Source organism: Bos indicus, chromosome 8, assembly GCF_029378745.1.
Source record: "Bos indicus isolate NIAB-ARS_2022 breed Sahiwal x Tharparkar chromosome 8, NIAB-ARS_B.indTharparkar_mat_pri_1.0, whole genome shotgun sequence".
Lineage (NCBI taxonomy): Eukaryota > Metazoa > Chordata > Mammalia > Artiodactyla > Bovidae > Bos > Bos indicus.
The window spans coordinates 445,727-461,508 of NC_091767.1; the positions used below are offsets into that span (position 1 = coordinate 445,727).

Below are 15,782 nucleotides of genomic sequence, written 5' to 3' on the forward strand. Positions count from 1 at the left end.
CAATGATGTAAGATGTGAGTAATGTGTGGAGCTAGGGGTGTGATGGGTGGCAAACAGGAAACTCTCTGACCTATACTCACAGCTCCACTTTTTAACCACAATACTCAACATCAGTCACAACAAATAGACCCATCCTGGGGAAAAAAATAGCAATATAATTCTAGAGCCTTAATAATACTTTTGCCCTCTGAAACAGGCATTTCAACAATCAGAAATGCTGGTATAAATGTATAAACCAGAAAATGTCAAGAAAATGTCTAGGTAGAGTATATATGTGTGTGTGTATTATGATGCACTTAAAAGATGTTGATTATGTAATGTTCATTAATAATTTACTTGATTACATTTTCGTGTTCAGTTGCTCAGTTGTATCCGACTCTTTGCAACCCCATGGACTGCTTCCCACCAGGCTCCTCTGTCCATGGGATTTCCCACACAAGAATACTGGAGTGGGTTGCCATTTCCTTCTCCATGGGATCTTCCCAACCCAGGGATCGAGCCCAGATCTCTTGCATCGGCAGGCAGATTCTTTACTGCTGAGCCACCTGAGAAGTTCAAAGGTAAAGCAGACAGGATCCCAAATTGCACATACTTCATATGTGAACTATGTAAAAATGTATTGGAAGAACAAAATAAAAATGCTGAGTGTTGGCAGAGCATCCTGGTAAGTGGAGGGACCTGGCAGGGAGAGAGGTGATGTCAGGGCACATTCCCCTATAAGCTATCAGGGGACATTCAGTCCAAAGGGATGAAGACAGTGCTTTTAGGGAAGTTATCCTCAAAGTTCACCAACCTTGATGTGCTTCAGCCTGAAGAGTGTCTCCACCATTTGTCTCTGCCTAATCTCCATCGACCCATGATGGTACCTGCTGCCCTGCCATAACAGACTACACAGCTTCTAGCCTCTTCTCGTCTTCCACAGTCTGCATAAGATCTTCATTAAAGTCTGAAACACCAAAGAGTCAGAAATATAAAATTAAAGGTTTCACTCTGTAACTTAACGATGATTAAAACAGTGCTCAGAAATACACCTGAAAGCATCAGAAAAGATGAACATTGCATTCTGGTTCTTACTTCTCTTGAGTAGATTAGGAGAGTGTGGCACTAGACAGTCCTCTTACAAGGAGCCGTTGTGTTTGGGGCAGAACCCGCAGGTGATGGGGATGACAAATGCCGTCTACAAACCAAGGACACAGGCCCTCACGGACTCGGAAGGAGCCGATCCCACCAACACCCTGATCCCTGACTTCCACGCTCCAGACCTCCGAGAAAGCAAATTCCTATTGTTTAAGCTGCTTAGGCTATGGTTATGTCACTGGAGCAGCCCCAGCCACACAATAAACACACACACCCCAAATGTAGTCCCATCCTTTCCTCCTACCTGACTGTCCACAACCGAGTGCTCAGTGTAAGTGCAGTCCAGAAGAACTTCGTAATGCTTCCTAAGGTTTTTCTTCATTTCACTTATTTTAGCCTCCCACAAAATCACTCTCTCCAATCTTGCCCTGGAATTCAAATTTTAAAAACTGAATATAAAATATCAGGAAAATCAGTAAATATATTGCTTGTATTTTTTTTCAGTTTCTTTCTTTTTGTTTTTTTAAGTTTGAGGTTATGTCTGTAAATGCCAGGTGAAAAAAAGAATGCCAAGTAACTCAAACCCAAACTGTACTTGTCTTATTAGAGGACATTTATCAGGCTTTAATTACCCAGATTTATCAGCTTACCATCTAAGTATATTTTAAGTGTAAGTATTCATATGGATTTAACAGGAATTAGCAAAACCTTCTGAACTATCCCATCCCTCAGGCTAACTAAAGCTTTATTTATTTTCTATCTCCAGTTTTTGACATCACATTTGACAGAAAAATTCAATTTTCCTAAAACTGCATACAAATTGAAATGCTTCACAGTTGAAGAAGTATAGAAAGTTGTATCTGCCAGACTCTCATTCTAACATACACTGTGCAGATATTTTAGAGGTGCTGAGATCAGCCGTGAGATGAGCTGGGGTCTGTTTCCACCAGTAAGTCACCAGGTGACCGGGTGAGAGCCTGTGGAGCCATTAGATAGGCCTGTGTCAGCCCCGGGCAGCATGAAGGGTTAGGAATCATCTGCAGCCTTTTCAGACCCAAACCTATCCTCCACGATCACCTCATCTCAGAAATACACCTATCAGTATCAGAAAACACTGATATATTGCATTCTGGTTATTATTTCTCTCAAGAGTAGATAAGGACAAATGCTAGGAAAGAATCCTGAGTGCAGATGGGAATCATGCAACTATTATAATGAAGGTTGTTTTCCAGGTTGCTTTATGCTGCTAAGCTGCTAAGTCACTTCAGTCGTGTCCGACTCTGTGTGACCCCATAGACAGCAGCCTACCAGGCTCCCCCGTCCCTGGGATTCTCCAGGCAAGAACACTGGAGTGGGTTGCCATTTCCTTCTCCAATGTATGAAAGTGAAAAGTGAAAGTGAAGTTTCTCAGTCGTGTCCGACCCTGAGCGACCCCATGGACTGCAGCCTTCCAGGCTCCTCCGTCCATGGGATTTTCCAGGCAGGAGTACTGGCTTGGGATGCCATTGCCTTCTCCGAGGTTTCTTTATGCATTAGAATGGGGAAAAAAAAAAAAAACAGGCATGACTCTACACATCTGTATACTTTAAGACAACAAGAAGCTGAAGTTGAACGGTTCTATGAAGATCTTCAAGACCTTTTAGAACTAACACCTAAAAAAGATGTCCTTTTCATCATAGGAGACTGGAATGCAAAAGTAGGAAGTCAAGAAACACCTGGAGTAACAGACAAATTTGGCCTTGGAATATGGAATGAAGCAGGGCAAAGGCTAATAGAGTTTTGCCAAAAGATGCACTGGTCATAGCAAACACCCTCTTCCAATAACACAAGAGAAGGCTCTACACATGGACATCACCAGATGGTCAACACCAAAATCAGATTGATTATATTCTTTGAAGCCAAAGATGGAGAAGCTCTATACAGTCAGCAAAAACAAGACTGGGAGCTGACTGTGGCTCAGATCATGAACTCCTTATTGCCAAATTCAGACTGAAATTGAAGAAAGTAGGGAAAACCACTAGACCATTCAAGTCTGACCTAAATCAAATCCCTTATGATTATACAGTGGAAGTGAGAAATAGATTTAAGGGACTAGATCTGATAGACAGAGTGCCTGATGAACAATGGACAGAGGTTCGCGACATTGTACAGAAGACAGGGATCAAGACCATCCCCATGGAAAAGAAATGCAAAAAAACAAAATGGCTGTCTGAGAAGGCCTTACAAATAGCTGTGAAAAGAAGAGAAGTGAAAAGCAAAGGAGAAAAGGAAAGATATAAGCACCTGAATGCAGAGTTCCAAAGAACAGCAAGAAGAGATAAGAAAGACTTCCTCAGCAATCAATGCAAAGAAATAGAGGAAAACAACAGAATGGGAAAGATTAGAGATCTCTTCAAGAAAACAGAGATACCAAGGGAACATTTCATGCAAAGATGGGCTCGATAAAGGACAGAAATGGTATGGACCTAACAGAATCAGAAGATATTCAGAAGAGGTGGCAAGAATACACAGAAAAACTACACAAAAAAGATCTTCACGACCCAGATAATCACGATGGTGTGATCACTGACCTAGAGCCAGACATCCTGGAATGTGAAGTCAAGTGGGCCTTAGAAAACATCACTACAAACAAAGCTAGTGGAGGTGATGGAATTCCAGTTGATCTATTTCAAATCCTGAAAGACGATGCTGTGAAAGTGCTGCACTCAATATGCCAGCACATTTGGAAAACTCAGCAGTGGCCACAGGACTGGAAAAGGTCAGTTTTCATTCCAATCCCAAAGAAAGGCAATGCCAAAGAATGCTCAAACTACCGCACAACTGCACTCAATCACACACTAGTAAAGTAATGCTCAAAATTCTCCAAGCCAGGCTTCAGCAATACATGAACCATGAACTTCCAGATGTTCAAGCTGGTTTTAGAAAAGGCAGAGGAACCAGAGATCAAATTGCCAACATCCACTGGATCATGGAAAAAGCAAGAGAGTTCCAGAAAAACATCTATTTCTGCTTTATTGACTATGCCAACGCCTTTGACTGTGTGGACCACAATAAACTGTGGAAAATTCTGAAAGAGATGGGAATACCAGACCACCTGACCTGCCTCTTGAGAAACCTATATGCAGGTCAGGAAGCAACAGTTAGAACTGGACATGGAACAACAGACTGGTTCCAAATAGGAAAAGGAGTACGTCAAGGCTGTATATTGTCATCTTGCTTATTTAACTTCTATGCAGAGTACATCATGAGAAATGCTGGGCTGGAAGAAGCAGAAGCTGGAATCAAGATTGCCGGGAGAAATATCAATAACCTCAGATATGCAGATGACAGCACTCTAATGGGAGAAAGTGAAGAGGAACTCAAAAGCCTCTTGATGAAAGTGAAAGAGGACAGTGAAAAAGCTGGCTTAAAGCTCAGCATTCAGAAAATGAAGATCATGGCATCTGGTCCCATCACTTCATGGGAAATAGATGGGGAAACAGTAGAAACAGTGGCTGACTTTATTTTGGGGGGCTCCAAAATCACTGCGGATGGTGATTGCAGCCATGAAATTAAAAGACGCTTACTCCTTGGAAGAAAAGTTATGACCAACCTAGATAGCATATTCAAAAGCAGAGACATTACTTTGCCAACAAAGGTCCATCTAGTCAAGGCTATGGTTTTTCCAGTGGTCATGTATGGATGTGAGATTTGGACTGTGAAAAAATCTGAGTGGAGAAGAATTGATGCTTTTGAACTGTGGTGTTGGAGAAGACTCTTGAGAGTCCCGTGGACTGCAAGGAGATCCAACCAGTCCATCCTAAAGATCAGTCCTGGGTGTTCATTGGAAGGACTGATTTTGATGCTGAAACTCCAATATTTTGGCCACCTCATGTGAAGAGTTGACTCACTGGAAAAGACCCTGATCCTGGGAGGGATTGGGGGCAGGAGGAGAAGGGGACAACAGAGGATGAGATGGTTGGATGGCATCACCGACTCAATGGACATGAGTTTGGGTGTACTCCGGGAGTGATGGACAGGGAGGCCTGGCGTGCTGCGAATCATGGGGTTGCAAAGAGTCGGACACAACTGAGCGACTGAACTGAACTGAACTGAACTGAAGACAATAAAGGCACAAAAAAACTAAAATCATATTTCTTGAAAGTTATTCTAAAATGAGTTTAAGATGTTAGATACTTGGCCTGACTAGGGTTTGATATTTTAGTGACTATCCTTTATAAGTGGGTATCAACATTCACAAATTTCATTTTAAGCAACTTTGTAAACTTGCAATTTCTAAAAAAAAAAAAAAAAAAAAACTTGTAATGTGCACTTCTGAGGAAAAGGAAGAAAAAAAGTGAATACTGAGAGAGTAACAGGCAGGAAGGCCAGGGGTCTCCAAATGGAGGAAATAGCCTGCAAGTGTCAGACATTTTTATCTCTCTTAAGCGGCAGGAGGAAACAAACTAGCGATATTTTTTTCCTTCTCTATACAAATTTAAAAAGAGGTTTCTCTTAAAATACTGTGTTGCCATAATGACACCTGGTTTCATCTGAAGTTAACTATTCTCAAACCTTGAGTTAACCAATGCCTTTTTCTTATGGAAATGTTTGTCTTAAGCTATGCTAATGTACTATGCATTTACCCCAAACTCAGTCTTCAAGTCCTTCCGCCTTTTGGCTCAGAACCTACTTGATAAATCAGTATGTTATACTCAGATAGTGTTCCCCTAATCTGTGTAAAGGAAACTATTTGTATGGTGATCTTCCCTTCTTCAAGATTCAAGTCAATCATTTTATGGCCCAGGATGAACCATTTGGTGCCAAGATTATCCCAAAATGCATGTTATGGGTAAGGGCCCTGGTGCCATTCTGAGTTTTAAGACATTCCTTTCTTTTATTAACAGACTGTCAATGACTATATAACATCCAGCTGAAGACTAGCAGAGGGGTACTCTTTCTGCCCCCTTCTGATGCCCATGTCAGAAGCTTTCTCTATCTCCTTTATACTTTAATAAAACTTTATTACACAAAAGCTCTGAGCAATCAAGCTTTTCTTCTCCTCCGGGGGCCAAGAATCCCAGTGTCTTTGCATGATTCAACAACAACCTTTCAATACAATGAAGAAAATTACTGTAAAATATTGTATAATTATTAAAATATTCAATGATCCTCTCCTGGATGTCCCCCAAAAGTGCAATATAATTAACTGAATGTGTCATAAAGAGGGAAAGAAGCCACATTGTCATAAGTGAAAGCTGGAATTATAAAAGCAGCTGAAACATTCATTGATTAAGGATTTAACACCACAATTCAACTGGAAATACTCCACTGTTCATAATTTCTCCTCTGAGCCTTTATTGCTTTAGATAGGTTTCTTCTTCAAATTTTCTTTCTTTTTTCAGAATTTGGTATTATGAATAGTTTGCTTCTTTATCAAATCAGTAAAAATGCATAAAGCTGATATTTCCATTAAGTGAATGTTGTGTCTAGATTGAAAATACATGAGAATTTTTGGTAACAGGATGTCCACAGAACCCCAAAGCTGTCTGCATCAGTCAGCAGAGTCTCTAGCAGCAAGAACACTTGTGGGTGATAATGATTACCTTTCATCTCATTTTAATTTAAATCTCATTTTAAAATGATGAAATGAAAATATCAGGAATACCATATAATAATTTAATAACTTCAGTTCAGTTCAGACACTCAGTCATGTCTGACTCTTTGCAACCCCATGAATTGCAGGACACCAGGCCTCCCTGTCCATCACCAACTCCCAGAGTTTACCCAAACTCATGTCCATTGTGTCGGTGATGCCATCCAGGAATCTCATCTTCTGTTGTCCACTTCTCCTCCTGCCCTCAATCTTTCCCAGCATCAGGATCTTTTCCAATGAGTCAGCTCTTCACATCAGGTGGCCAAAGTATTGGAGTTTCAGCTTCAACATCAGTCCTTCCAATGAACACCCAGGACTAATCTCCTTTAGGATGGACTGGTTGGATCTCCTTGCAGTCCAAGGGACTCTCAAGAGTCTTCTCCAACACCACAGTTCAAAAGCATCAAGTCTTCAGTGCTCAGATTTCTTTATAGTCTAATTCTCACATCTATACATGACCACTGGAAAAACCATAGCCTTGACTAGACGGACCTTTGTTGACAAAGTAATGTCTCTGCTTTTTAATATGTTGTCTAGGTTGATCATAACTTTCCCTCCAAGGAGTAAGTGTCTTTTAATTTCATGGCTGCAATCACCATCTGCAGTAATTTTAGAGCCCAAAAAAACAAAGTCAGCCACTGTTTCCACTGTCTCCCCATCTATTTCCCATGAAGTGATGGGACCGGATGCCATGATCTTAGTTTTCTGAATGTTGAGCTTTAAGGCAACTTTCACTCACCTCTTTCACTTTCATCAAGAAGCTCTCTAGTTCTTCTTCACTTTCTGCCATAAGAGTGCTGTCATCTGCATATCTGAGGTTATTGATATTTCTCCTGGCAATCTTGATTCCAACTTGTGCTTCTTCCAGTCCAGCGTTTCTCATGATGTATTCTGCATATAAGTTAAATAAGCAGGGTGACAATATATAGCCTTTACGTACTCCTTTTCCTATTTGGAACCAGTCTGTTGTTCCATGTCCAGTTCTAACTGTTGCTTCCTGACCTGCATATAGGTTTCTCAAGAGGCAGGTCAGGTCGTCTGGTATTCCCATCTCTTCCAGAATTTTCCACAGTTTATTGTGGTCCACACAGTCAAAGGCTTTGGCATAGTCAATAAAGCAGAAATAGATGTTTTTCTGGAACTCTCCAGCTTTTTCCATGATCCAGCGGATGTTGGCAATTTGATCTCTGGTTTCCCTGCCTTTTCTAAAACCAGCTTGAACATCTGGAAGTTCACAGTTCATATATTGCTGAAGCCTGGCTTGGAGAATTTTAAGCATTACTTTACTAGCATGTGAGATGAGTACAATTGTGTGCAGGAGCGGCTGAAAGGAGCTACCCCATGTTCAAGGTAAGGAGCAGCAGCTGCACTTTGCTGGAGCAGCCGTGAAGAGATACCCCACGTCCAAGGTAAGAGAAACCCAAGTAAGACGGTAGGTGCTGAGAGAGGGCATCAGAGGGCAGACAGACTGAAATCACAATCACAGACAACTAGCCAATATGATCACACGGACCACAGCCTTTTCTAGCTAAATGAAACTAAGCCATTCCATGTGGGGCTACCCAAGACAGACAGGTCATGGTGGAGAGGTCTGACAGAATGTGGTCCACTGGAAAAGGGAATGGCAAACCACTTCAGTATTCTTGCCTTGAGAACCCCATGAACAGTATGAAAAGGCAAAAAGATAGGACACTGAAAGACAAACTCCCCAGGTCGGTAGGTGCCCAATATGCTACTGGAGATCAGTGGAGAAATAACTCCAGAAAGAATGAAGGGACAGAACCAAAGCAAAAACAACACCCAGTTGTGGATGTGACTGGTGATAGAAGCAAGTTCCGATGCTATAAAGAGCAATATTGCATAGGAACCCAGAATGTTAGGTCCATGAATCAAGGCAAATTGGAAGTGGTCAAACAGGAGATGGCAAGAGTGAACGTCGACATTTTAGGAATCAGCGAACTAAGATGGACTAGAATGGGTGAATTAAACTCAGATGACCATTATATCTACTACTGTGGGTAGGAATCCCTTAGAAGAAATGGAATAGCCATGATAGTCAACAAAAGAGTCCAAAATACAGTACTTGGATGCAATCTCACAAACGACAGAATGATCTCTGTCGTTTCCAAAGCAAACCATTCAATATCATGGTAACCCAAGTCTATGCACCGACCAGTCACGTTCAAGAAGCTGAAGTTGAACATTTCTATGAAGACCTACAAGACCTTCGAGAACTAGCACCAAAAAAGATGTCCTTTTCATTATAGGGGACTGGAATGCAAAAGTAAGAAGTGAAGAAACACCTGGAGTAACAGGCAAATTTGGCCTTGGAGTACAGAATGAAGCAGGGCAAAGGCTAATAGAGTTTTGCCAAGAGAACACACTGGTCATAGCAAACACCCTCTTCCAACAACAGAAGGCTCTACACATGAACATCACCAGGTAGACAACACCGAAATCAGACTGATTATATTCTTTGAAGCCAAAGATGGAGAAGCTCTATACAGTCAGCAAAAACAAGACTGGGAGCTGACTGTGGCTCAGATCATGAACTCCTTATTGCCAAATTCAGACTGAAATTGAAGAAAGTAGGGAAAACCACTAGACCATTCAGGTATGACCTAAATCAAATCCCTTATGATTATACAGTGGAAGTGAGAAATAGATTTAAGGGACTACATTTGATAGACAGAGTGCCTGATGAACTATGGACAGAGGTTAGTGACACTGTACAGGAGACAGGGATCAAGACCATCCCCAAGAAAAAGAAATGCAAAAAGGTAAACTGGGTTTCTGAGGAGGACTTACAAATAGCTATGAAAAGAAGAGAAGCAAAAAGCAAGGGAGAAAAGGAAAGATATACCCATTTGAATGGGTTCCAAAGAATAACAACTAGAGATAAGAAAGCGTTCCTCAGTGATCAATGCACAGAAATAGAAGAAAACAATAGAATGGGAAAGACTAGAGATCTCTTCAAGAAAATTAGAGATACCAAGGGAACATTTCATGCAAAGATGGGCTCGATAAAGGACAGAAATTGTATGGACCTAGCAGAAACAGAAGATATTAAGAAGAGGTGGCAAGAATACACAGAAGAACTGTAAAAAAAAATCCTCATGACCCAGATAATCACAATGGTGTGATCACTCACCTAGACCCAGACATCCTGGAATGTGAAGTCAAGTGGGCCTTAGGAAGCATCACTATGAACAAAGCTAGTGGAGGTGATGGAATTCCAGTTGATCTATTTCAAATCCTAAAAGATAATGCTGTGAAAGTGCTACACTCAATATGCCAGCACATTTGGAAAACTCAGCGTGGCCACAGGACTGGAAAAGGTCAGTTTTCATTCCAGTCCCAAAGAAAGGCAATTTAGCTAAACGTGGAGAATTATTTGAAATTAATTCTACATATAAAGAACATTATATGGGTGCAACCATAACTAAGGAAATATTCCAGAATCTTGGAGTAAAATGCCCCGTGCTGTTTCACCCTATGTTAGGGGTGAGATATATTGATCAAGCAGCAGACAGACCCCAGGGGAGGCCACTATAGCCTAAGTGAGGTCAGCTCTGCCTCAGTTCTCCCAAGGGAGAGAGACTTCTCCAAGAAGGAGAGAAGATTACTTATACGGTCTGGGAGGCTTCCTTCTCACTATAAATTGTCCATAGACAGCCTTAAAGATATCCCAGCCCTAAGCGGTTAAGTCTATTTGGGTGCACAGTTATGTACGTTAAAATAAATACTGCTTATGAGAGAGAGAGAAAAGGAAAAAGCAAAACCCCTAAGAATCCAACGGCAAAATAAACTCCACTGTACAGTCAACCATACAATGAGCTGTCAAAGCCATGAAAACAACAATGGTTCTTAGAAAGAGGGAAACTAAGACATTTGCAAAGAATTCACACAATGGAACACACATACATGGATATTCATGTGCCGGTATGTACTCATATATGTATGTGTTAGGGGGGTATGTGCATGTGTGTGTGCATGTGCTTGTGTATGAGTGCACCTGTATGTGCGTGCATGTGTGTGTGTGTGTGTGTGTGCATGCACACGTGTGGTCACAAAGATATGAGAGGCTCGCCTGGAAGGGCAGTGGTTACTTCTGAGTGCTGGCATGGTTTCTATTATTACTAATTTTTATTTCAAATTTGTCTACCAAATGCATGCATTATTTGCATTAAAAATATTTTGAAGAAGAAATAGCATACCATATTTAGATATGTCAATGTCTTTTTGGTGACATATGTTGACTATAATATAGAAAAAGCTTCAGCATTTGAAAAACTGTGTATATATTAATTATTTCAAGTGTATTGTATCCACATACTGAAATATTCGGTGGAGGCAAGTGAGAGCAGAGTGTAGAATTTGGACTGTGCAAAACGGTATCACAGAAAGAGGTAAGGGAAGGGCAGGCACCCGCAGGGTTAACAGTTAACAAGAAAGAACTCATCTGTAAAGCTCACCCTGTCCTTTCAGACAAGCTCTGCAAGGCCCGCGGGCTCTGGTGCAGCCAGAAGCATGTGCTCAGGGAGCTCTGCTCTGGAAAGGTAGGTACTGAGGGACCACACCCAGCACTGTCCAGATGGAGCAGTAGTAGGGACACTGTGGAGTGACCTCTCCGAGAAGTGTTCCATCAGGGCTGACCTCAGCATCGATGGCCTTCTGGTCCATGTGTGTGCAGTCCTGAGGGATATCCAAGTTCTTCTCAAGAACCTTGAGTAGGTTATCATGCTCAGCTTCATGGAGTAGGCTTTGATCCATTCTTCTGGGATTTTTCTGGCTTCATTCATCTCTGTCTTAATAAAAACAAATCTTAAGTAATGAATGGTCAGATCTGGCCATCACAGGAAGCCCAAGATTTCCTGGATCCCCCTCATTGCCGAGACATTCGATTCTATGAACACCTGGACTGCCATGAAACAGTCTTCTCCCTCATCAGCCTCTGGAACTTGTGTCCATCGTCAGAAAAGTCCTCAATTGTCTCTAGGTGTCCCCTCCTTCCTCCTGGTCTAGCAGGCTTCATGCCAGCCCAGTTGTCCCAGTATGACTCCCTTCTTTTCAGCCCAGTTCTCCCAGTATGTCCCCCAGTTCTTGTCAGCCCACTTCTCCCAAATGGCCCCCCTTCTTGTCAGCCCAGTTCTCCCAGTATGTCCCCCAGTTCTTGTCAGCCCACTTCTCCCATTATGGCCCCCATTCTTGCCAGCCCAGTTCTGCCAGTATGGCCCCCCGCCCCTTGCTGCACTGATGACTGCTTCCTCTTGGAAGGCCTTTGATAAGCAAGGTAGGTGCCCTCAGGCTCCACAGGTGGAGTGCAGACCCCCTCCTCCCCTACTGCAGATGCTACAGAGGTTCTGAACTTGGATTTCAAGGGCTCCTGGTGACAATACTGTCCTCCACTGACAAAAGCCTTGATCAGGGCCTGGAAGGTACAACGGCTCCTGGCGGGGAGGTGGCCCCCAGCCAGTACCCCACTGATAGGTGCAGAAATCAGCCACCTCAACCGAGGCCAGCATGATTCTGCAGCACCCCCAGCCCTCCATGCTGGCCAGGGTTGGCAGCATTCCAGCAACAGGCACACCCTCATGTGTCCTCTTCAGTCCCCCGCTCTGCCCCTCACTTTCCTGCAGGCCCCTCACAGGTACCCCCTCTGTGCCCCTCACTTTCCTGCAGGCCCCTCACAGGCACCCCCTCTCTGCCCCTCACTTTCCTGCAGGCCCCTCACAGGCACCCCCTCTGTGCCCCTCACTTTCCTGCAGGCCCCTCACAGGCACCCCCTCTCTGCCCCTCACTTTCCTGCAGGCCCCTCACAGGTACCCCCTCTCTGCCCCTCACTTTCCTGCAGGCCCCTCACAAGCACCCCCCTCAACAGATCACTTGCATGAGGTCCAGATCTGCCGGGGTCCAGCCCCGGTGGATCCAAGGAATTCGAAGCGGGGATGGCGTCAGCAAGGATCAGGAAACAACTGCTTAATTAAACGTTAATTAAGGATATAAACAGTAATAGAATAAGGATAGCTCAGTGAGGAAATTCAGTGGAGAAAAGAGGCTGAAATAAGGATAGCTCAGTGAGGAAATTCAGTGGAGAAAAGAGGCTGAATAATTCAGCCAGAAGGTGAGAGAAAGAACGACATGGGGAGACCAAGTTTCCGTGAACAAGGCCCACACTTTATTTTCCAAAGTAGTTTTTATACCTTAAGTTATGCATAGAGGATAATGGGGGAAGGGGTAGAGTCAGGCAGCAAGCCAGGCTTTCTTCCTGCAAACTTATCATATGCAAAAGTTTAGGTGATTTGCATCATCTTCTGGCCCGGAGGCCTGTTAACATTTTAAGACCCTTTCTTCAGAAAACTTATTTTTCTCTAAAGGTGATTGGTCAAGAGCCACCCTCCAAAAACATTAGATAAAGTTGCATTCCTATAGGGCAAAGGTGTGGTGGGCCATAACAAGTAAAAGAATTAACTTAAGGGTCCAAGATTACAAACATTAAAGCTACTACTTACACCAATTATATTAATCAATACACTGCCAGGGACACAGCAGGTAAGGGATATGGAGACTTAGCAGCAAACATTGGCCCAACAAGTGAAAAACCCTTCACCAATACAATTTCTAATCAATCTTTTAACTACTCAAAGGAATCTGTGTTTAGACAGTTTAGAACATCTCCTGCCTCTCACAGTTGGGAGGCTCTGAACAATCACATGTGGCCGGAAAAACCTATTCAGGCAGGCTAGAGGATTTCCAAAGGAGTTTGTAGGTTAAACACTGTCACACCCAGGAATTATTAACTGGAGCTGTAAGCTAACTCTTTTTTCAGAGGGAGGTAGTGGGGGACAGCCCCCCGTAAAGTCAGAGGTGTAGGTGAAAGCACAAAGCAGAAAGTAGGCAGACTCTGGTTTTGGGGGTAGATGCTCGAGAATTTCCAGGGGGACTCCTGAGGCTTGTGTATGTCAAGCCTCCTTCCTCATGACCTTTGCCACGGGCGGAGTTCCTCATGCTGGCTCCTGGCAGTGATAGAATTCCAGTTGAGCTATTCCAGATCCTGAAAGATGATGCTGTGGAAAGTGCTGCACTCAATATGCAATATGCCGGCTCCCGGCACAGATCCCCATGTGGACCAGACCTAAGACACTACCCGCAACACACTGGCTTGGACTCCAGTGTCAAATCACGTCATCCACCACTCCTCACGAGAACCACCATTCATACACACACACACATCTCTGGTCCTTCTTTTGTTTGTCTCTTGTGAAGGTGAGAAGCTGCTCCCCACTGCAAACCCTCAGCAGCTGCAATCATCCCCCCGCCGGTGAGCCCCAAGGGGACTCAGGATGGGAAAGCACAGGATACTGGCCCCAGAGAGCCAAGTGCACATCACAGGAGTGACTTCATGGGGCCCAGACTCTTGTATCTTCATACCCAGAGAAGCCCTACATTCATTAACTAGAGAGGTCTGGTTTTCTCTGCTGCTGCTGTGTCACTTCAGTCATGTCCGACTCTGTGCGACCCCATAGACAGCAGCCCATCAGGCTCCCCCGTCCCTGGGATTCTCCAGGCAAGAACACTGAAGTGGGTTGCCATTTCCTTCTCCAATACGTGAAAGTGAAAAGGGAAAGTGAAGTTGCTCAGTTGTGGCCGACTCTTAGCCACCCCATGGAGGCTACCAGGCTCCTCCGTCCATGGGATTTTCCAGGCAAGAGTACTGGAGTGGGGTGCCATTGCCTTCTTCAGTGAACAGTAATCTTGTGATGTTCACTGGTCTTTATTGCAAAAACTCCTGGGTATCCTGGCCCCTCCCTCCCCTCTTCAGGCAGCCCCCCAGAGTTATCTGAGATGCTGTCTTCTGGGTCTAGGTCCTCAGAATGTCTACCAAATGAATAAATTCTCAGCTTGTAGGCTGCGCTTTATTTTTTAGTCAACACTCTTGACTGTGCACATGGCTCCTACTACGAGAATATGTGCTCACGAGTGTCCGATTTAACTCCGTTTCATGGGTGAGAAATACTGACCAAGCAGTAGAGAAACCACCAACTCCCTTTCACTGATATTCCCCTCACCCCCGCGGCAGTGCCAGGACAAGCAGGCCTGGCCTGACTGTCAGCAAAGCACAGGCAGAGGATTAACGGAGGCCCCCATGTGGTGTCTCAGACAGCTCTGAGGGGCTGCTCCAAAGAGGGGAGGGAGGAGTCAGGATACAGGCAGTCAGAACATCAGAAGATCACGGTTAAAGAAAGTCAGACATCTCAAGTTAGGGAATTTAGCGCCCTTTTACGTACAGGAAGATGCAAGAGTCTGGGCTCCCTGAAGTCACTCCTGATGTGCACTCAGCTAACATCTGGGCCGTTGTCCTGGATTTGCCCATCCTGAGTCCCCTCAAGTGCACGGTCAGGGAATTGGGGTGGCTGCAGTGGCTGAGAGCTGCAACACCCTCTGTGTACCAAGATGGCAAGCAGCATTCCTAGTTCACAAAAACATTCTCGTTATTTTTATAGTTGGAATTGTTGGTCACTAATCCAGCTTGAAACCATGACTCCTAGAGCCCTGAAGAAAAGCTATTGGAAGACTAGAGCCTGAAAAGGCCGACACCTGCTGTCATGACCAAGGAGACGAGCACAGCTGGTGGAAGGAAGATACACAGAAGTGTCAGCAGGAAATCCTAACTTGCTCTAGGATTGCTCTTGCTCAGAACGTGAGAAATCTGAGTCAGGGAAGCTCTAAAAGCTGTTTCCACTTTCAAGGAAGTAACTACCATTCACTGCAAAATAGCTATGAACAGCTGTGACCCGCCCAGCTGTGCGTTGGGACTGTGTACGCAGCTCTCTGCAGGAAGCCCTCCTCAGCATGAAGTCCTCTCCTCGTCACTTAGCAGAGCTATATTGTCTCTGACTTTTAACCAGGCGCCCCAGGCTCTACTCATTTCTGCCCAAGCACACCTTTCAAGTCTGGACATGCGATATGTTGCCTGACTGGTTGGTTGTCCACAAAGATCAGAGAAGAAGAAATGAGTGACCAGATCTCTTCTCGAGCTTCCCCTTCAGTAATCGTGCAAACTGTGTGA

General features: G+C 43.9%; 1 protein-coding gene across 1 annotated transcript in view; it reads right to left on the reverse strand.

Moving 5' to 3' along the window:
* The window catches only part of DDX60 (DExD/H-box helicase 60), a 60,072-nt gene that overhangs the window by 7,213 nt on the left and 37,077 nt on the right, over nt 1-15,782 (reverse strand). Inside the window, 2 exon segments of the mRNA XM_070794332.1 lie at nt 794-946; nt 11,369-11,516. Coding sequence (XP_070650433.1) covers nt 794-946; nt 11,369-11,516 — 301 coding nt within the window.